General features: G+C 41.1%; 1 protein-coding gene across 1 annotated transcript in view; it reads left to right on the top strand.

Moving 5' to 3' along the window:
• The window catches only part of cpne9 (copine family member IX), a 57337-nt gene that overhangs the window by 14366 nt on the left and 20982 nt on the right, over positions 1-21989 (top strand). Inside the window, exons 3-7 of the mRNA XM_058085250.1 lie at positions 4449-4495; positions 6124-6227; positions 6458-6497; positions 6701-6703; positions 8024-8100. Coding sequence (XP_057941233.1) covers positions 4449-4495; positions 6124-6227; positions 6458-6497; positions 6701-6703; positions 8024-8100 — 271 coding nt within the window. The remainder of the gene's footprint in view (positions 1-4448; positions 4496-6123; positions 6228-6457; positions 6498-6700; positions 6704-8023; positions 8101-21989) is intronic.

Below are 21989 nucleotides of genomic sequence, written 5' to 3'. Positions count from 1 at the left end.
TCTCAAGGATGTGTGCAAAGATAAAAACCATTACTATCACCATGGTGTGTAGTAGCGATATTCAAATAAACCACAAATGTGTTTTAGTTCAATTTTGGCAAGGATGCATGACGGCATTTTCTATTCATGAAGTCTGTGTAGCAATTTAAGCTGTCAGTCAACGTCTTAAAGGAGCTGCCATGCTTTTTCTTTAATGAGCGTCCTTCCTGCTATCGAGTCACGAGCGGTCGGTTATATCCGGGTCCCATCGGGTCCCATCTCTTCCAGGTTTTAACATATTCCAGGCATGCGTGACCTCAACTACTTGGTGGCTGCCCTTGAAGAATAGTCGCACAAAGCTTTGTGTCCAATCCCCCACCCACTTTCCATCCTCTCCGAGCTCGAACTGCGAGCAGCCTTCAAGAATTCTCTCAATGTGTTGAAAGAGAAGGCAAATGTCCGTTATTGCTTTGAGAAACCATCTATATGATCCATTCTTGTGAAACCTAATGAGATACTATGCTTTCATCTTAATGGAGATGTTCTGTTTTTTGATCCTGATCTTGTATTTCTGAAAGTGACATTGCCGCCTCTTTTAAAAAAAGGATAAAAAAAGCTTAATATCTGGTTCAAAAGATGATTAAAATGCTAAAATATTAAAGGCGCAATTAGCTACCCTTTGTTCTCATTGTGCAGCCGCATATTACTTGTAAGATTGCCATACTCTTTTATTTTTCATTCCGTTCATTGAAGTTAGAAACAATTTTTTACCGACTGTCTAGTCTCTATTTCCAGATTGATGTCATTTTAATAACATAAATTGCAGTTTATTATCAACTCTACCGTTTTGGAAGTCCTCCACAGCGGAGTGGGCGTGCCTGGCGGCGGGTCGTGGGTGGAATAAATTAAAACAGATAGTTTTTGCGTGAAGCACAAAATCCAAGAAATATAGCTGGAATAGGTGCAGATTCTGGAAGATATTTTCGCACCTCCTCCCAGCACCTTTGATTTGAAATATAATAGAGAAAGTGCAAATATCTATGTATTTATCTGTACGGTACAGACCGAACTTGAAACTGAAACTAGCAAAATGCACCAAAATGGAGAGCAGTGAAGCATACAAGCGTATCCAAATTATGGATTATGACAAATGGAAATTTTTATTACATTTGATATTCATACGAGTTAGTCTGTTTGACTTAATTTAAGGCAAAATACAGTTTGGACCTTCGCTGCGAAATAAATTGCATGTTCGTTGGTTGGTTGGTTCGTCCGTTCGTTCATTCATTTTCTACCGATTATCCTCACGAGAGTCGTGGGGGCTGCTGGAGCCTATCCCAGCTGTCTTCGGGCGAGAGGCGGGGTACACCCTGGACTGGTGGCCAGCCAATCACAGGGCAAACAACCATTCACACTCACATTCATACCTATGGACAATTTGGAGTCGCCAATTAACCTAGCATGTTTTTGGAATGTGGGAGGAAACCGGAGTACCCGGAGAAAACCCACATATGCACGTGGAGAACATGCAAACTCCACACAGAAATGGCCGAGAGTGGAATTGAACCTTGGTCTCCTACCTGTGAGGTCTGCACGCTAACCACTCAAGCGCAGTGCAGCCCAATATAATAATATTTTTTTTTTCCTATTTATTTGCTAGTAATATGAATTTCATCTGGGCTGCACATTGGTCGAGTGGTTAGTGCGCAGGGCTCACAGCTAGGAGACCCGGGTTCAATTCCAACTACCCTCGGCCATCTCTGTGTGTGAGAACATGCAAACTCCACACAGAGATGGCTGAAGGTGGAATTGAACGCTGGTCTCCCAGCTGTGAGGTCTGTGCGCTAACCACTCGACCGCTTTGCAGCCTTGCATAAACGTATTGTACTCTAATTGTAGACACCGCTCTATAGGATAAGCGGCATAGAAAATTGACGGATGTACCCCTCCCTGCTCTATAGTTATAATAAATGAATACAAATTACGGTATATGGAACAAAATAAATCTAAGATTTATTTCCTTTCTGTATTATAAAATCCCTCTTCATGTTTCTTGTATGCAGTCCATCTCTTTGCAAGCAGCTCTTGTTGTGCTAATTTGGTAGGCTGGAAGAAGAAACCCCCTGCAACAAGACATTGGCAGGATACGTGATTCTTCCCGACATCCTCAGCTGCTCACATGTCTCTGTTCTCTGCTACTGTCGGAGCGCTGCACCTACGCCAGAAGCTAATTTGATTTGTGTTTGCATCCAACTTGAGTCCTTTTTCCAAGTCGCCTGGGCCCTGTCCTGTTGTCTATTGTCAAGAGTCGTATTTAGCAGTAAGGCTTTTGAATGCTTGAATCCGTGTGATTTGGACACTAGGCCGACCAGATGGGCTCTTTGCTCTCTCAGTCACTTTCCATAAAAGAAGTAATCAGTCAGGTGCTTTGGCCGACACTCCATTGGATTAGTCTGATGTCGCTGTGGTGTGCTGAGACGTTGCTACGACGCAACCTTGGGGAGCCACCAAGGTCCCTCGACTTTGATTGCAGACAAAATGCTTTGGTGACGCTTAGAGATCATTATTTCACATGTTGGTGAGGAAGCTGTATCAGAGTGCGACTCATGCATGGAATCACCCAGAGGACCTTCAATGCTTCCATTATCGTCTTCCTCTTGTTGGAAACATGAATGCATCAGGGTGTTACAGTTGATGGAACCATTGGTAGATGGAATTGTTAATGCCGCACTTTCATTTCCTAATAATAAAATAATACAGACAGCTCAAGGATTTGGAAAATTACCTGCTTCAATTTTTTTACATTTACTCGGTTTCATTTTAAAACTGTTTTTAACCGAATACAATTGGAATATTTGGGTCCATGCATACGCGGCTACTCACTCAGATGTTCGACTTTTCTGGTATCTTTGTTTACACGTTTTGCCTAGATGTCACCGACTGCACTTGTAACTGATATTGGTTCTAGTCAGGACTCGAGCAGCAGCATTCTGAGAGTGAACCCGGTGAACAATTTTATGGTAATGGTTTAATTTCATTTGAACATGCATCAGATTATAATTGAATGCATCACATAATCAGTTCACAGTTCCAGATGTCCAAAAGGAGTAGGAAGAAGCAAAGCTTATTAAATCCTACCCCTCCATCTGGTACTTTTACAATCATTACATTTGTTCACTTCCTGCTTTCATAATATAATTTAAGTGTTTTTGCTTTATTTTACTTTTATTTAATTTTTTGTCACGTACCCAAGTATGAGGTGATATGACCATCCAATGACATAATGGGTACCATAGTAACTGTCAATATAGTGATATATATATATATATATAGTACATCACATCATGTTTTGCATTTTGTTCCCATACAGTGCCAATTGCGATTGTGGTTTACTATACCATACATGCAAACATATACTTTCATAAGCAAAACCGACTACCACATTATTGAGGTGTAATAAAAGAAATAATTTTATGCATTGCTCCAAAGGTTTCCTGCGTCTCCCATTGCTCCGTTATCTCCCCTAACTTAATTGCTCATTAGAACAGAAAATATCTTTGTAATCATACACTGGTCCAAACTGTCTGAAGTTGATTCCAGCTAATGAATTTGACAGAACCATGGTGGTTGATGGCTCTCATCGAAACACACTTGACCGGTTATTAAAACATCCAATTAGAGCCTCTAGTGAGTTTTTGTTTGCTTATGGAAGCACATTTGTGTTTTGTGTTTAAGCCTATCATGACAAAATGATGAATTTGTGGCTTTGTAATTGGGCTGCTGCTGCGGTATTGCTTATTTATGCAGAAAGGCTCATAATATAAAAGCTATTTTAGTTTGGGGGGGGTACACTGGCACTTATGCGTACTTACTGATGGCACCATATTCAAAATCGGATTTATGCATGTTATTTTTCATGTAAAACTTATATTCATCCATCCATTATACTTCGCTTATCCGGGTCCGGGTCGCGGGGGCAGCAGTCTCAGTAGGGAAGCCCAGACTTCCAGGTCCCCGAGCACCTCCTCCAGCTCCACTGGGACCACCATGTTATTTTTCATGTAAAACTTTTTACAAATTACTTTATAAAGTGTAAAAAATATATAGATATGATAAGAAGCATATATACTATATTTGTTTGAAAATATTACATATTACAACAGATTTTTTCGGAGTAAACTGAAAATACTAGGCAGCATTATTCCGCTCAGTACGATACTGGCATGGAAATAGGAGTGCAGAACATTCCAAAAGTGATGAATTTCATTGCTTAATTTTAATTAAAATAAAAAAAAAATTAATTAAAAAAACTGCAATTCTGCATTTAAATGGTGCTGTGTATGTTTTCAACACATGATACATTTTGCAGGAAATAAATATCTAAGCCTTGGTAGAGGTCTGCTTAACGCTGAGTGTCCTTATGGCGTCAAACTGATTTAACATTCTTGTTCTATTCTTTTCCTTCACAGTGGTTGTGCTGTATTTGCAGGGTATCGGCACCAAAGAGTGGAGAGAGGTAAGTTAAATATATGAATATAAAAATTTATTGACTGCCAGATTTGGAGGGAATGTCGGGGTAAGTAGTTCAGAGGAAAAAAAAGCGGACTTGATCAAGTACTCTTGCTAGTATTGGGTCTCACACAAAGTCCCATTCGGGTGTTATAATAATATTTAAGCGTTGCAAAGGGAGCCACAAGAGCCGCGGGTTGCTGACCCCTGTGCTAATGGGTACAGTTTGTAGCATACATGCTCCTTCGTTTAACCGTTTCTTGTCGTTTCAAGAACGTGCTTACAAGTCAATATGACCTTGGCAAGGCATAGAAATTCATGATCAATAATGGATTTATGACTCACCTTTATTCCGCATGTCCAGTGTAATCACAAACTGATTCATGGCACGGCAATCCACACAGAGTAAACATCTTGTCATCAGATCATCCGACCAGGCATGAATGGAAACCTGACAAATGACTTTCTTGCTTTTTCCAAAACCTGCACTTCAATCAATCGAGACAAAAAGTGACATACTATGTGACATTCAATCTGCCAGACACTCTTGGTAGTATCATCTTCATGGCAATGTTTCTGCAGGTGATTTTTCACAATAAAGTCCTGGGGTGACATCAGATGAAATAGAATAAAGTGATTGGTTGATGATGAAAAGGCCTACTATTACTCCCCTAATAGTACTTGTATTCTATTGTATTTATGTGTATGTGATTCCTTAATCATTTTGTTATGAATCCGTCAAAAATCATTGTTGATTGACATTTGAAAACAATGCAGGATTTACTCGTGGGTCGATATGGCAGAGGTGTGATAGGTTTTGAGGTCCAGGGCACTTCCATGTGAGTCCTTTTGATAATGAATAAGGTGAGGACACAGTTGATAGCGTTGCCTATGTGTCCAGGGCACTAAAGACATGAGTGGAGGTATTGTAGCCGTGGCGAAGCAGTGGTGAAATCAATAGCTCATTACATGGTGCTTTCGGGGCCAGACCGCGGAGGCGAGGCTGGTCGTCCACCGGGGGAATTAGTGGCATGAGAGATGAAAGGGACGGCTTGGCCCAGAAAGGAGGTTTGGACCTGGACTTGTGCGGGATAGGGTGTTTCTGGCTCTATTACAGTCTTCTGATTTCTCATGGGAGGCAATATTTAGAATCACTCTTTCAGAACATTTTCATTGAGATTTGTGTGTATTAACACTATTAATTATAATAATATATCCATTTTATTTCCTGTTTATTTGCTAGTAATATGAATTTAATCTGGGCTGAACATTGGACGAGTGGTTAGCATGCAGGCATAACAGCTAGGAGACCCGAGTTCAATTCCAACCACCCTCAGCCATCTCTGTGTGGAGTTTGCATGTTCTCCCCGTGCATGCGTGGGTTTTCTCCGGGTACTCCGGTTTCCTCCCACATTCCAAAAACATGCTAGGTTAATTGGCGACTCCAAATTGTCCATAGGTATGAATGTGAGTGTGAATGGTTGTTTGTCTATATGTGCCCTGTGATTTGCTGGCCCGCCTTTTGCCTGAAGACATCTAGGATAGGCTCCAGCACTGCCGTGAGGATAAGCGATAGAAAATGAATGAATGAATGAATTTCATCTGATGTTTTGACTTTTTTTTCCATTTTTTTAGTCTGGACGGACGGAGGTGATCGATAACACCCGCAATCCAGACTTTGTCAGGAAGTTTGTCTTGGATTTCTTCTTTGAAGAAAAACAAAATCTAAGATTTGACGTGTAAGTACACATATGTCTTTTATTATGTACTTTATTCACATGAATCAAATATGCTTGGCATTATTAGGGATAATATACCATATAATGGCTATCCAATGGCTGGGCTGTACCGTATTTGACGTGTGTTCCATATGGGGGTATAAGTGATCCTACTTAATGACAATATAATCATACTGTGTCACATTAGTAAGCCATTCCTCCAATTTGACCACATTGTTTCTTTACGGCAGGTACAATGTGGACTCCAGAAGCTGTAACATTTCCAAACACGTACGTACAGTATATCAAAGTCATATTACAGTTTTGAGTCAGTGCCGCCATCTCCTATCAAGTGTTGTGTTGTGTGGACTGAACAACCGATATGACTCAGCGGCAATAAAGTGTCATTCAGAATTCAGTGTAGCGTGAGCCATTCAATTGACTTTATTTTTTCTTTTTTCTTGACCAAAATATCAATCATATCTGGAGAGCAGAAGGTGAGTGGTTTACGATTACATTGTTGGTGCTCATCCTGCAGTCATTCCATGATTTATGTACTTGAACTAGTCTTGCTTCATTATTGCCTTGTCTGCCATTTTCCAGGCTGGAAAAAAAGCTATCATAGTTTTTCCTCATGTTGTCTTTCTTCCGCCTTGTCCAGAGAAACGAGGGGTTAACCAGCCAGCCAATCAACCACTCAGATGTCCTGTTATCTGTCTTTATTATTCCAATTAATTCTTTATCTCGGTGGCACGGCGGTCGAGTGGTTAGCATGCAGTCCTCACAGCTGGATAATATATATATATCAGATATATTTTGTGTAGGTTATTGTGTGTAGCTGCTCTATTGGAGTCCACAACTCAATACAAAGTATTAGCATAATAGATCCCCTTTAAATCTTTTAGTTCAGCTCATAAAAAATGGGAGCAAAAACATGTTTCGCATTTTTATTTTTGTTGTAGTAAATGTTGAGATGTTAAGATCTGCTTCTTCCTACTCCCTTTCAAAGTAGTATATACAGTAAATGTGATATACTATTAAATATGATTGAAATAAAGTAAGTCTGCACGGCAGACAAGCGGTTAGCGCGCAGGCCTCACAGCTAGGAGACCTGAGTTCAATTCCACCCTCGGCCATCTCTGTGTTGTTCTTCCCGTGCATGTGTGGGTTTCCTCCCGGTACTCCGGTTTCCTCCCACATTCCAAAAACATGCTAGGTTAATTAATTAGCGACTCCAAATTGTCCATAGGTATGAATGTGAGTGTGAATGGTTGTTTGTCTATATGTGCCCTGTGATTGGATGGCTGGCGACCAGTCCAGGGTGTACCCCGCCTCTCGCCCGAAGACAGCTGGGATAGACTCCAGCACCCCCGTGACCCTCGTGAGGAAAAAGTGGTAGAAAATGAATGAATGTATGAAATAAAGTAAGTCTGCACGGCAGACAAGTGGTTAGCGCGCAGGCCTCACAGCTAGGAGACCCGAGTTCAATTCCACCCTCGGCCATCTCTGTGTGGAGTTTGCATGTTCTCCCCGTGCATGCGTGGGTTTTCTCCGGTTTCCTCCCACATTCCAAAAAAGTGCTAGCTTAATTGGCGACTCCAAATTGTCCATAGGTATGAATGTGAGTGTGAATGGTTGTTTGTCTATATGTGACCTGTGATTGGCTGGCTGGCCACCAGTCCAGGGTGTACCCCGTCTCTCGCCCAAAGACCGCTGGGATAGGCTCCAGCACCACCCGCGACCCTCGTGAGGAAAAAGCGGTAGAAAATGAATGAATGAATTCTTTATCTCACTATTATCTTCCTATTTTTATTCAGGATTTTCTGGGCCAGACGTTTTGCACCCTGGGAGAAATCATTGGCTGCACCGGAGGACGCCTGGAGAGGAGTCTCTCGTAAGTCATGCAACATAATCTCGTTTATACTAACATAATTACATGTCACAAATTAATTCACCATGTTTGCTATTGTATATCGAACCATAGACATAATAGAATTTATGCTCATGAATACTGATGGCCAGCCCCATGATGGAATCTTAAACTGCAATAGACTCAGTGTATTGCCAATACTGGTTTTAATCTGTTAGATTGGAGTGTCAATGGGCCAGATCACGTTGAAACATCATTGCAGACCGCAGCGCTAAAGTATGTGTGTAAACTGAATTATACATAGGCATAGGCGCCGTAGGAAGGCTTTGTCCTAGTCCATAAAGGGATGCTTGGTGTACAACTTGCACAGAACACTGACCTCAACCCTTTCCCCAGCACCATACACATTAAAAATCAGATTCATATTAAACATATGCAGCCCCAAAAACACACATTATTCATGGTTGTGAAATGAATGCAAAAAGTTTGACACATTTTGATGTCACCAAAGGTCATGAGCTTGAATCAAAGGCATTTTGTACATGGCGTGTTACACCCACAAACGTAATAACTGCCCACAAATATAATAAACCACAAACGTAATACAAATCTGCAGCTTTGAATGTAATAATCCCGCAAACATCATACATTTCCCACAAACGTAATAAAATTTGCCTACTGCAAAGGTAATACTGAATTTCCTGCAAATGTTGAAATGAAATTATTACATATGTGGGAAAGTGAAAATCTGTAAATGTAATAACTTCCCACAAATGTAATATGAGACAAAATAATGATCTTTGTGGTTGTTGTTGTTTGTTCTTTCTTATTTTAATGAGGGAGAAGGTGTAGATGTCATTTTGAGGATTTTAACAAGATAATTATTTTTTTCCTTTTTTTGTGGAAAAAATATTATTCAAAGAGTATCATTTGAATACATTAATGGAATCTTTAATTATTACATTATAATTTATTTTAAATTACGCATATGCGTTTTAAATTAAAAAGATAACATAATTGTGATAATTGCAATTTTTTTAATTACAATTATTATTACTATTATTATATTTTATTATTTCTCTTGATTATTTCTTCCCCATATACACACAAAATCACACATACAATAATATACTGTAACTAAAACGCACATGTACGCCCACAAAAACAGTTCCGTATTACGTTTGCAGTGGGAAAATTTTATTACGTTTGTGGGAAATTTATTACATTTGCGGGATTATTACATTCAAAGCTGCAGATTTGTATTACGTTTGTGGCCAGTTATTACGTTTGCGGGTGTAACAGGGTGCATTGATACTACTTTTATTGTTTTATTCATAGTCCATATGAAAAGGAAAACAATACATCCCGTCTTCACACAATATTTACTTTCAATTCAAAACTTAACTATGTTGTAATTTTTTTTTTAATTCACTCTTGAATTCCTTCGGGGCCCAACAAATGTACTAAAAGGTCTCCTTATGAAATATTGATGAGCTGATGTTTCCTTTCAAAATGTGGAAACCTGTGCTGTGTGCTTGATAACAGTTTGCTTGTGCTCTCGCTTTTGAAAGTACCTTACGTCCTACTTGGAAATAGCTATTGACCATAGTAGTTTTCATTCTAAATTTGTATTGGTACATGTGTCTGTATTTATTCTGTATACCTTTTGAGTATTAAGTGACTGTGTGATGAATTTTGTGTTATTTTGTAAGATGACACCGTGAGTCACTTAAATAATAATAATAATAATAAAATAATAATAACAATGTGGCGAATAAATAGATGTAATCAAATATGAACAGTAAATTGCACAAATAATCTTAATAATTTTGAATTTTTTATATTTTGTATTTTATATTTTATATATTATATTATTAATTATTATATATATTATATATTATAGTATATTATACTTTTATATTGAGAAATGACCTCCTGCAATTTCCAATGGCTTGACAAGCTCTTTGTGAATATTTAAATCATGTAAAGATGTTTTTAAACATCTTTACATTGTTAAACTTAGTCGGAGTAATATTATGTTTAATATGTATCCAGATTGTTGATATCTTTAACAACAAGAATGTTGCTTCTCCTGGACCTCCATTTAGTTTCATGTAGAATAAGTTTCAGGACCAGCCAAACCATAAAACCGAAAACTAATGTAATTAATATTTATGTTTACTATTTATGCGTACCGATTGACTGAGATGCAGAGATTATTTACTATTCACCCCCCCCCCCCCCCCACAGCCCAATGAAACATATCTTGATTTTGAATGAGTCTCTGTCCGTGGTGCTCTTTCAGAAAATGACAAATAATTACAAATTTCCCATGGCTTGTTGGTCCAACAAGTGCTGTCGCTGACAGATGAAGAGTGCCACAGAACAACACTCATCTTATTTGCCAAGATGCTCAGCACCAACGAGCAGGAAACACTAATTCCCACTTTAAAGCATGCCAACTGCGGACAGATCTGTGCTTTACAAGCTAACAACTCATTCTTGCCAGTTGGAAAATAAACACATGGATATTTATTCAGATTTGTTCTCTCCCTATGATCCAAAATTGAGACCAAAAAAGACAATCACCGGTTTCAATTTACTGAGCTCATTACACACAACATGCTGTAACAGTTTGATTATTCTTTTGTTTTCTTGATGCGGCAATATTAAATGGCAATTGCTTGAATTTTGGGATGAAACTATCCCCTCAGAAGCAGCTAGGGTTTTCTTGTCTGGTCTTAGCAGAGCAGGCCAGATGAGACCTGAATGGCCGCACCAGATGGCAGGTAACGCTTTGCCTGGGAGACAAGTGCATGTGTGTGTGTGTGTGTGTGTGTGGTGGCTCTAGGGGGGGTTTGTTCAGGATGGAAAAAATGGTAGATTGCTACGATTTCATGAATAATATCATTGAAGTCACTGCACTAATGCTTGCGTCATTAATCTGTTCCAGAAGGGCTGGCTCTAATCGAAACATACTCTTTTTTTTTTCCAGAAGATAAATATTTTCCGGACATCTTTTCGGAATATTAACACAAAACAATATAGTCCATCAATATGCTGGAACTTTTGTTGTGTACATTTTTGATATAAAAACACACTCATCAGGTCATAGCAACCAAGGTTCAATTAAAAATGGACACAACTAAATCATTAATTCATTTTGTGCCACTTATCCTCATGAGGGTTGCGGGCATGCTGGAGTCTATCCCAGATGTATTCGGGCACATATAGATAAAAAACCATTCACACTCACATTCATACCTATGGACAATTTGGAGTCGCCAATTAACCTAGCATGTTTTTGGAATGTGGGAGGAAACCGGAGTACCCGGAGAAAACCCACACATGCACGGGGAGAACATGCAAACTCCACACAGAGATGCCCGAGTGTGGAATCGAACTAGGATCTTCTAGCTGTGTGCCTGTGCGCTAACCACTCGTCCACCACGCAGCCCCACAACAACTAAATTATATGAATGATAATTAAAACATAGATGGAAGGTTCAGGTTTGGACCAAGGCCGATTAAATTTGAAGCCTAACTATCATTGTTAACTTAAGGACCCTTTAGGACCCTCTCTGTGGTAATAAGTGCTGGTCATATTCAAATCCAGATGCCATTAGAACCTTCAAATATAGAAAAAAAATAGTAGGGAATTTATGTTGGGGCTGCACGGCGCTCAAGTGGTTAGCGTGCAGACCTCACAGCTAGGAGACCGGAGTTCAATCCCACCCTCGGCCATCTCTGTGTGGAGTTTGCATGTTCTCCCCGTGCATGCGTGGTTTTTTTTTTTTCCAGGTACTCCGGTTTCCTCCCACATTCCAAAAACATGCTAGGTTAATTGGCAACTCCAAATTGTTCATAGGTATGAATGTGAGTGTGAATGGTTGTTTGTCTATATGTGCCCTGTGATTGGCTGGCGACCAGTCCAGGGTGTACCCCGCCTCTCCAAATTTAGGCACCTGCCTACTTTCTGTAAATCCTTTATTTGTTTATCTGTGTTCGTCTGCTGTATGATATATTTAACTGAAATTGCTAATCCCAACAACCAGTGATTTGTAAAGAAAAATCAGGGGTGCCCAAACTTTTTCATACCACTATGTAACAAATTTAACTGGTAGTATTTCTTACTATCTTTAAGCATAACTTCCTTAAGACGAAAAGCCTTGTGGTGTATTTTTTTTTCCCTTTTCAAGATGATATTCAAAGGTCATCAAGCATCTGTGCACAGTAAAATGCAACCGCACTACAATGGCCTCAAGTGTATACGATTGCTGGTCTAAGTGGGTTACCGACATCTTAGACAGTGGACACAATTATGCCTTCATTTAATGCCAACCTATTGAAATGTATAAAGCAGGCATTCAGTAGAGGATGCACAATGGCTCCTCCATCTTTCACTCTTTTTTGCTTAACTGCCAGAATTTTCCCTCCAGAAATTTGTAGTGTACACTAAAAAAATCCACTTCGCACTGTGCTAAAAAATGGCTCTTTTTATTGCTGACAAATGCATTTTTTTGTGTGTTTGGTCACAGAACTAAAGACATCTCACCAGCTGCCCACAATCACACACACTGCCCTCCACCGACACTTTGCACCAACAGACTGACCAGCAACTCATGTGCAAAAATTCTGACTATTATCGTCGCATTACACAGGCGGCCATGCAGACACTTACTCACGCAGAGAAAAGAAAAATGGTTTTCATACATCTGCTCAAAATTTAAAGGGCACCTTTTATGCTTTTTCACTTTTCTGACCTATAAATGTTAGTGTCTTGTGTTTAAACATTGCAGAAGTTTCAGATAATTAGGTTTGTGCTTTTGGAAGTGAGCCTTGAAAGAAGTTTGGGATGGCGCTGACAGCCCAGTTTGTCAGTTGAGTTTTTTCTGAGAGTCCTGTGATGTCACAGTGAGCCAGACTTCCTTATATGGGCGTACCCGGATTCAAGCTGTAGGCCTGCCCTCCTCTTTGTCAACACTGCATTTTCACCGTGTTAGCACGGAGAAATGTTTTCCAGGAAATGTTTCTTCAGGTTTGAGGGAAGACTAACTTTCCTAAAGAGGCAAACATCAGGGAAAAAATTTTGGAGTTGCAGATTCCTGGCCAGCAAGAGAAAAATATGGAACTGTTTTGTGAACATGGCCAAACTGTTGCTGAATGCCTTTCCAACTTTACTTGGTCATGTTGAAAAGTCAGAAGAACAAGCTCTAAGTAATATTTTATCAGTTACCTAACTGTGTTTTTTGTTGTGAAAACAAATCATCTTTTTATGATACATTCCTGAGAGTCGAAGCGTGTTGTTTGGCTCCTACATCTATCTTAAAATTGGATTATAACAAAAACATTGCAGAGACAAACCCAATTTTATAAAGTTAAATTGGGATCAGCCTTGGAGAACAGAGAGGTCTCAAGGGCACAATGAAAGAATGTTGGCTGTTCAAGTTTTATGGTGCATTCACAGTCGAGTTTTGTTCGAACCAACATTGCTCCGTTTGCTCTGCTAGTGCAGTTTGTTTGGTCAAGTGTGAAAGTGATCATCTAAAACCTGCTTTGCATCAAAGAAGTGTACCAAGATTGCTTGAGAGATTGGTTTTGGTCTGCTTGCAAGTGAATTCTGGTGGACTAATAATAGACCAGGGGTCGGCAACCTTTTCCATCAAAAGAACCATTTTGCCACCTCTTCCAGGCAAAACAAACAAACAAAATCGTCAGGAGGAACAAAACATTACACTGCTTATAAACTCATGAAAACCTTTTAAAAATATTACCTTTGATTTTCAAAATCCTCTGATATTTTTACGAACGATTATTTCAAAAAATAATTTAATTTAATTTAATTTAATTTAATTTAATTTAATTTAATTTAATTTAATTTAATTTAATTTAATTTAATTTATTTCAACTTGGTGACTCCAAATCGTCTATATGTGCCCTGTGATTGGCTGGCAACCAGTCCAGAGTGTACCCCGCCTCTTGCCCGAAGTCAGCTGGGGTAGGTTCCAGCATATCCCCGCAACCCTAGTGAAGATAAGCGTTCTAGAAAATGAATGAATAAATGAACTAATATGTCATGTATTCTCCATCTGTGAATGTCTTCCCATTTCATATGCAGCCCAATGTTGCCAACTTGGCCAATTTCTCTCTGAATCTGGCAACATTCCAAACCATCTTGGTGACTTAAAAGCGACTCACGACAAATCTAAAGTCTTTTCCTGACGTCGTTGTGAGAATTTTCTGGTATTGGGAGACAAGGAGAATTAGGAGAAAGTGAAAGCACATAGTGTTCTGTGCGGTGAGTGTACTTGTCAGCCATCTGCAGCGGTACATTATCTGCCTCACCGTTGGCGATTAGAGTGTCACGGGCTCCGAGCACATAGCGACAGCACTCTTCTCCTTTTAAAACATATTGCTATGCTTCTGTTAATGACGCGCTTTGATTTTACTGTGCAGTAAATTGCTTCAGACTCAACTCACAACTCCCTCACCTTTTTTTTTTTCCTCTCATGCAGTGAGAATGACATTCAGTACCAATAGCAGCCCTCCTTTGTTCATCCAATCAGCAGTCAGAATGCAGTCTAGTTATCACGGCTTGTTCGCAAGTTGGATCCAATATGCAGGGAGGAGACCGATGTGGTTCTTGAATTCAAGTCAAAGGTCGAGTGCTGGAAGTCGTGACTGCTGAGGTAATTAGCGAGAGTGGCAGGTGTGTCTCGTGGCTCCGCCCACGACCAGGAACAGAGGTGTCTATAACAGAGCAGAGGTCAGAAAAATTCAGACAAGGACACTAGATGCATTAACGGACTTGTGGACTTTGGATAGTTCACATTAATTTTGAAAACGCACAGTCGGCTCACATGCGGTTGGCGGGTTGCCGACCCCTGTAATAGACCATAGTCGACTGCAAAACAGCCATCATTCATTCTCTACCGCTTATCCTCATGAGGGTGCTGGAGCCTATTCCAGCTGTCTTCCGGCGAGAGGCGGGGTCCACCGTGGACTGGTGACCAGCCAATCACAGGGCACATATAGACAAACAACCATTCACACTCACATTCATACCTATGGACAATTAGGAGTCGCCAATTAACCTAGCATGTTTTTGGAATGTGGGAGGAAACAGGAGTACCCCGTGAAAACCCACGCATGCAAACTCCACACAGGTTGAATTGAGGGTGGAATTGAACTCGGGTCTCCTAGCTGTGAGGCCTGCACGCTAACCACTCAATCCACCGTGCAGCCCAACAGCCATTATGTGTTAACTAATTAATTTCTGAAATAAGTGATATAAGCAGGGTGCGACAATCGCTCCCCAGTATTGTGTGGTTTTTAGTATTTTAATAAACGGGTATCAAATATGTACATTTTTCCCTGACTTGGACATTCCATTTGAAGATGGACTGCTGTGGTATGCAAGTGCCGTGTTCCAACAAATACGCGTCACTGTGTTCAACTTTCTGTTTAGCCTGAAATGTTTTCCTTTTCTTTTGTTGCCTTGTTTTCTTTTGCTTCATCAACCTTGCCATTCGCTTCTTTCTTCTTCCTCTGTGTGGGCGACAAAAGTGGATCCTTGAGGCCTCGACGCAAAATTAAACAAAAAAGTTTTTGGCGGCACAGTGGTCGAGTGGTTAGTGTGCAGGCCACACAGCTAGGAGACCTGAGTTCGAGTCCACCCTCAGGCATCTCTATGTGGAGTTTGCATGTTCTCCCCGTGCATGCGTGGGTTTTCTCTGGGTACTCCGGTTTCCTCCCACATTCCAAAAACATGCTAGGTTAATTGGCGACTCCAAATTGTCCATAGGTATGAATGTGAGTGTGAATGGTTGTTTGTCTATATGTGCCCTGTGATTGGCTGGCCACCAGTCCACCTCTTGCCCAAAGACAGCTGGGATAGGCTCCAGCACCCCCGCGACCCTCATGAGGAAAAGCGGTAGAAAATGAATGAATGAATGAATGTCAAGGCTGCATGGTGATCGAGTGGTTAGCGCACAGGCTTCACAGCTAGTAGACCCAAGTTCAATTCCACCCTCGACCATCTCTGTGTGGAGTTTGCATGTTCTTCCCGTGCATGCGTGGGTACTCCGGTTTCCTCTCACATTACAAAAACATGCTAGGTTAATTGGTGACTCCAAATTGTCCATAGGTATGAATGTGAGTGTGAATGGTTGTTTGTCTATATGTGCCCTGTGATTGGCTGGCGACCAGTCCAGGGTGTACCCCGCCTCTCACCCAAAGACTGGGATAGGCTCCAGCACCCCCGTGACCCTTATGAGGAAAAGCGGTCGAAAATGAATGAATCTGACCATTTTAATTTGGTGGATGAGTGGTTAACACGCAGGCCTCACAGCTAGGAGACCTGAGCTCAATTCCACTCTCGGCCATCTCTGTGTGGAGTTTGCATGTTCTCCTTGTGCATGCGTGGGACTCCGGTTTCCTCCCACATTCCAAAAGCATGCTAGGTTAATTGGCTGGCGTACCCCGCCTTTCGCCCGAAGACAGCTGGCATAGGCTCCAGCACCCCCGTGACCCTTGTGAGGATAAGCGGTAGAAAATGAATGAATTTGGAAAATTAGAGTTAATATAATAATATGACAAGGAAGCTGTCCAAGCACATCGTTTGGTCCCACAACATAAATGCTAAAAAACATTAAGCATTTAATTATAAACACATACAAAATATTGCTTCAGATTATCAGCCATTTATTGGTCCGCAAGCATGCTGATGTCCTGACAGGCTCATTTGTCTTTGGACCTCCTACCTCAGGATGGGATGAGAGAAATGGGTCACACATCAGTAACCTCCAAAGAAGCAGGTTATTTCTTTCTAATGAGACAAAGACATGGCGAGCGTGAGCGACTGCAAAAAAAGAACATGCCTGTCTAATCCCAATCCACACAAGGCTGTCTTGGCAGACAGTGGGATTATTAATAGATCAGCCTCGTTTTTTTCCACACTTACACACTTAATTTGGGTTGCTTTGCTTGTTGTTCGCTTCTTTTAATGTAAATGTTTCTTATCCCACTCGTGGTGAGTCTCTTTTGGTATAGTTGGTATAATCCACCAGATTCGGTTTAAAAATAACCTGTGGCGCTCCCACAGCGCTGCTTGTGTATCCCTGCTCTTTATATCCCACGAACTTCCACATTTATCTTTTCAAAAGGGAGTGCATTTTGAATCATTATTATACATTTGCCGCCTCAGCTGGTACCCCATATTCCGGTTGCCAAGGCAACACACAGGTAAGTGGAAAGGAGTGCTTAGTTTGCCGCACAGCATGGAGTCCGTTTCTAAAAGCGGTGACCCTTTAAAAGCAAACACCCACTGACATGAGGAGGCAACCAGAGACCTACATCATTTGGAAATGTCTGTTTATTTGATTGCGGCAGTGGTGGGAAAAAAAATTCCAACAATGAATATATGTTCTGGATTTTTTTCGACATTTTTGTGTTGTGTGTAGGCACCTGAAGTGCAGACTTCTAAATCACAGCACATATAGCGAGGAGGAAGCTGCCTCTTTCTCATCCTCCTCTTCTATCAATTGCTTGTATCTCGGCATCGATGTCCTCCCCCTCTCTGCTCTACTGGGTTCTCAACTTGCTCACACCTTCCTTTACCTGCCTACCTCGTCTCCATCCCTCTGGGCTTTAACCGTGTCTGATCTATCAGAGGCTCCTGACAGCTGTCTATCCCCGGAAGGCCGCCATCACAGACATTGACCTTATGGAAAGAATAGTAATTATGCTCCTTTGGCCTCCGACGGCTTTTAAAAACGTCTGTTCCTTCAGGCTGTGTTGCTTACATGTTTTTATTTGTTGTGGCAGAGATGGCAATTTAATATCAAAGCCATGGACAGGAAGTGTATTGAAGCAACATCTGAAGGGAATAATCTGACACTTTGATTATATTCTTTTGTTTTTCACGTGGGAGTGTGTGTATGAGCTTAAGCGAAAAATTATTCAACACTATAGCGCCATATCTTTGACCTATGTCTAAACACGATAAACTACACAGAAAACTTCTAGATTCTGCTTCTGACCCACCCCCACTCCGCTCTGATTGGTCCGTGTCCATGTTTGCTGAGTGTAGGCAATCTACAGCCCATGTAATGCTAGGAGTCCAAATGTCACAAACAATCCGCGTATTGGAATCCACTGGAATGAAATGGCTCGAGCCAAGTTGTGCCAATGATGCTAGGATGCCAGTTGGCGCCAAAGATTATGTGATTGTCGCATAGTGGATCGCTGTGGTGCCGAATAACGGCAACATGCCGAGTGAACATTAATTCAGTACCGCAATGAGCCACTACGCGCCAATCACATAATCTTTGGCGCCAACTTGCATCCTAGCATCATTGGCACAACTTGGCTCGAGCCATTTCATTCCAGTAGATTCCAATACGCGGATTGTTTGTGACATTTGGTTCCACTGGGTTGATTTTGAAATTTTCTTGCTGCCAAACTCAAATTTTGCTGCCGTTACGGGCCACCACAAGCCAGTTGGGAGGCACTTTGAGCCACTGCACGCCACTATGCACCTTATCAACACTATAGCGCCATATCTTTATCTTTGACCTATGTCTAAACACGATAAACTACACAGAAAACTTCTAGATTATTTCCATGGACTGCTTCTGACCCACCCCCGGTCCTCATCTAGGTATGCCCACTCCGCTCTGATTGGTCCATGTCCATGTTTACTGAGTGTAGGCAATCTGCAGCCCATGTAATGCTAGGAGTCCAAATGTCACAAACAATCTGCGTATTGGAATCCACTGGAATGAAATGGCTCGAGCCAAGTTGTGCCAATGATGCTAGGATGCCAGTTGACCCCAAAGATTATGTGATTGGTGCGTAGTGGCTTGTTATGGAGCCGAATTAATGTTTGCTCGGCATGTTGCCATGTTGCCGTTATTCGGCGCCAATCACATAATCTTTAGCGCCAACTTGCATTCTAGCATCAATGGCACAACATGGCTCAAGCCATTTCATTCCAGTAGATTCCAATAGGCGGATTGTTTGTGACATTTGGCTCCACTTGGCAGATTTTTATGTGATTAGCGCGTAGCTATAGCGCCAAATTAATGTTGCCGTTATTCGGCACCACAGTGAGCCACTACGCGCAACTTGGCTCGAGCCATTTCATTCCAGTGGATTCCAATAGGCGGATTGTTTGTGACATTTGGTTCCACTTGGTTGATTTTGAAATTTTCTTGCCGCCAAACTCAAATTTTGCTGCTGTTACGGGCCACCACGAGCCAGTTGGGAGGCACTTTGAGCCACTGCACGCCACTAGGCACCTTATCAACACTATAGCGCTATATCTTTATCTTTGACCCATGTCTTTCTAAATTGTTGCAGTAACACGATAAACTACACAGAAAACTTCTAGATTTTTTCCATGGACTGCTTCTGACCCACCCCCACTCTGCTCTGATTGGTCCGTGTCCATGTTTACTGAGTGTAGGCAATCTACAGCCCATGTACTGCTAGGAGTCCAAATGTCACAAACAATCCGCGTATTGGAATCCACTGGAATTAAATGGCTCGAGCCAAGTTGTGCCAATGATGCTAGGATGCCAGTTGGCGCCAAAGATTATGTGCTTGGTGCCTAGTGGCTCGCTGTGGCACCAAATTAATGTTCGCCAATCACATAATCTTTGGTGCCAACTTGCATCCTAGCATCATTGGCACAACTTGGCTCGAGCCATTTCATTCCAGTAGATTCCAATAGGCGGATTGTTTGTGACATTTGGTTCGACTTGGTAGATTTTGAAATTTTCTTGCCGCCAAACTCTATTTTTGCCGCCGTTTTGAGCCACTGCACGCCATTAGGCACCTTATTGGCCACAGCAAATTGCCACGAACTGCCACCAACTGGCGTCGGCCCAGTGGACTCCTAGCATAAAGATGTCAGTAGAACTCTATAAAACCGAACGTGCAGATCCATCAGAAACTTTTTTCAGGGCTCACTTCCAAATGTGCAAACCTCATTATCTGACACTTTGGCATCGTTTAACATGAGAATACAACATTTATAGAAAAGCATTACAGGTCCCCTTTAAGGTAATAGGTAATAGTTAAAGTTGTATTGCAGAAATAGCAGGCAAGTGGTTAGTTGATTCTTAATGTAAACAGTAAGGAGAAATAACCTAAGCTAATCGAATGTAACAACAATTTAGCTTCGTGACCGGAGGATAGAGCTGCACAAACAGTGTCTGGGCATGCTGGAGCTATTGAAAAGAAAGTATAGGTTTTTCAAGGTGACCTGACTCCTGATGTATCTTTCATAGCCCCATTAGTTGTTGGGGTGATAGCAGGCGCAATGACTTTGCAAACACTCTTAATGGCAATGTCGTTACTTGTAATTTGGATGTAGATTGGAACAATTCCAATTAGGGACGGGGTATTAATTATATAACTTGTTGCCTTTTACTTAGAAGTTTAGTTTCAGTGGAGCTTTATGTACAGTAAGGCTGCTTTGTTTGTCTTTTTGGTTTTATCATTAAAATATAATAAGGAAGGCATGCTCAATGGTTTGTTTTATGCAGACCATTTATTGTTTGATTGACATCATTTATCATTTGATTAACCTTTTTGTGTTTTTACTGTAATCACTGCACAGAAAAGGGAAATAAACATGTGTTCATTACCATGCAATATAACAAATATAAGCCCCAGTCCTTGCACTTGTGTTTTCCACTCATAAAAACAAATGATCCTAATAAGCTACAACTTTTACATGTCTTCAAAGTTATGACTTTGTAAATCCTGTGGGTGGCGGCAGCAGTATACTGAGTAATTTAACTCACCGTTTCACCGCCACGGTTTCCTGTGTAATGATGCCAGGTCAACATAATAACAAGACCTGCTCTTTGTTTGCAGCTGGGGAAGCTATGAAGCAGATATTAAAAGTTTATTTTGTACGTATCACAAAGTCTGAAAATAAGTGTGCATTCACACTAGTCATTTTCATTTTGTTAAAATGAACAGTAGTCCCTTTGCTCTGCTCGTACAGTTCCGATGGTCAAGTGTGAACATGGTTATCCGAACCAGCAGTACGGTTCACTTGAGCTGAAATATGCAGTATTTATACTTTTATTACTATACCAGTATGAATGCAAGGTGAATGAGTACCGAACCACAAATTGGACACTGTCTCAGGGTATTCATTCATTCATTCATTTTCTACCACTTTTTCCTTGCGGGGGTGCTGGAGCCTATCCCAGCTGTCGAGAGGCGGGGTACACCCTGGACTGGTGGCCAGCCAATCACAGGGCACATATAGACAAACAACCATTCACACTCACATTCATACCTATGGACAATTCAACCTAGCATGTTTTTGGAATGTGGGAGGAAACCGGAGTACCCGGAGAAAACCCACGCATGCACGGGGAGAACATGCAAACTCCACACAGAGAGTGGAATTGAACCCTGGTCTCCTAGCTGTGAGGTCTGCACGCTAACCACTCAACCGCCGTGCCGCCTGATCTAGCAATTCTTTGAGAAATTTGCAGGACAAAGCTGAGAAATGGCTTGAATTCCACAGATAAAAACGAATTTAAGACGAGCACTCTGGTTAATACATCACAGCATGTATGCCAGATATCATGCAAATGTGGCCTCGAGAGACCACGAGCGGCATGGGTATCACATGGGAGCCATCTGGCTGACTGGTTGGTGATTCCTTTGAGGCAATGCCCTTTTTATTGTTGCAGCCTCATTCATTTTCTGCCAATTATCTTGCTTTTGATCTTTTTAAAGAAAAAAAGTCAAATCTCTTGGAACTGATGAGTGTTTGAATTGAAAGAAAATGTATGCCATTAGTTCGATAAGCCCTAATTAGTTTTGTTTATTATTTATTATTATAGTACATGTATATATATATATGTAGCTGCTCTATAGGAGTC

Source organism: Doryrhamphus excisus, chromosome 10 (genome assembly GCF_030265055.1).
Source record: "Doryrhamphus excisus isolate RoL2022-K1 chromosome 10, RoL_Dexc_1.0, whole genome shotgun sequence".
NCBI lineage: Eukaryota > Metazoa > Chordata > Actinopteri > Syngnathiformes > Syngnathidae > Doryrhamphus > Doryrhamphus excisus.
This window is presented reverse-complemented; position numbering and strand designations above follow the sequence as displayed.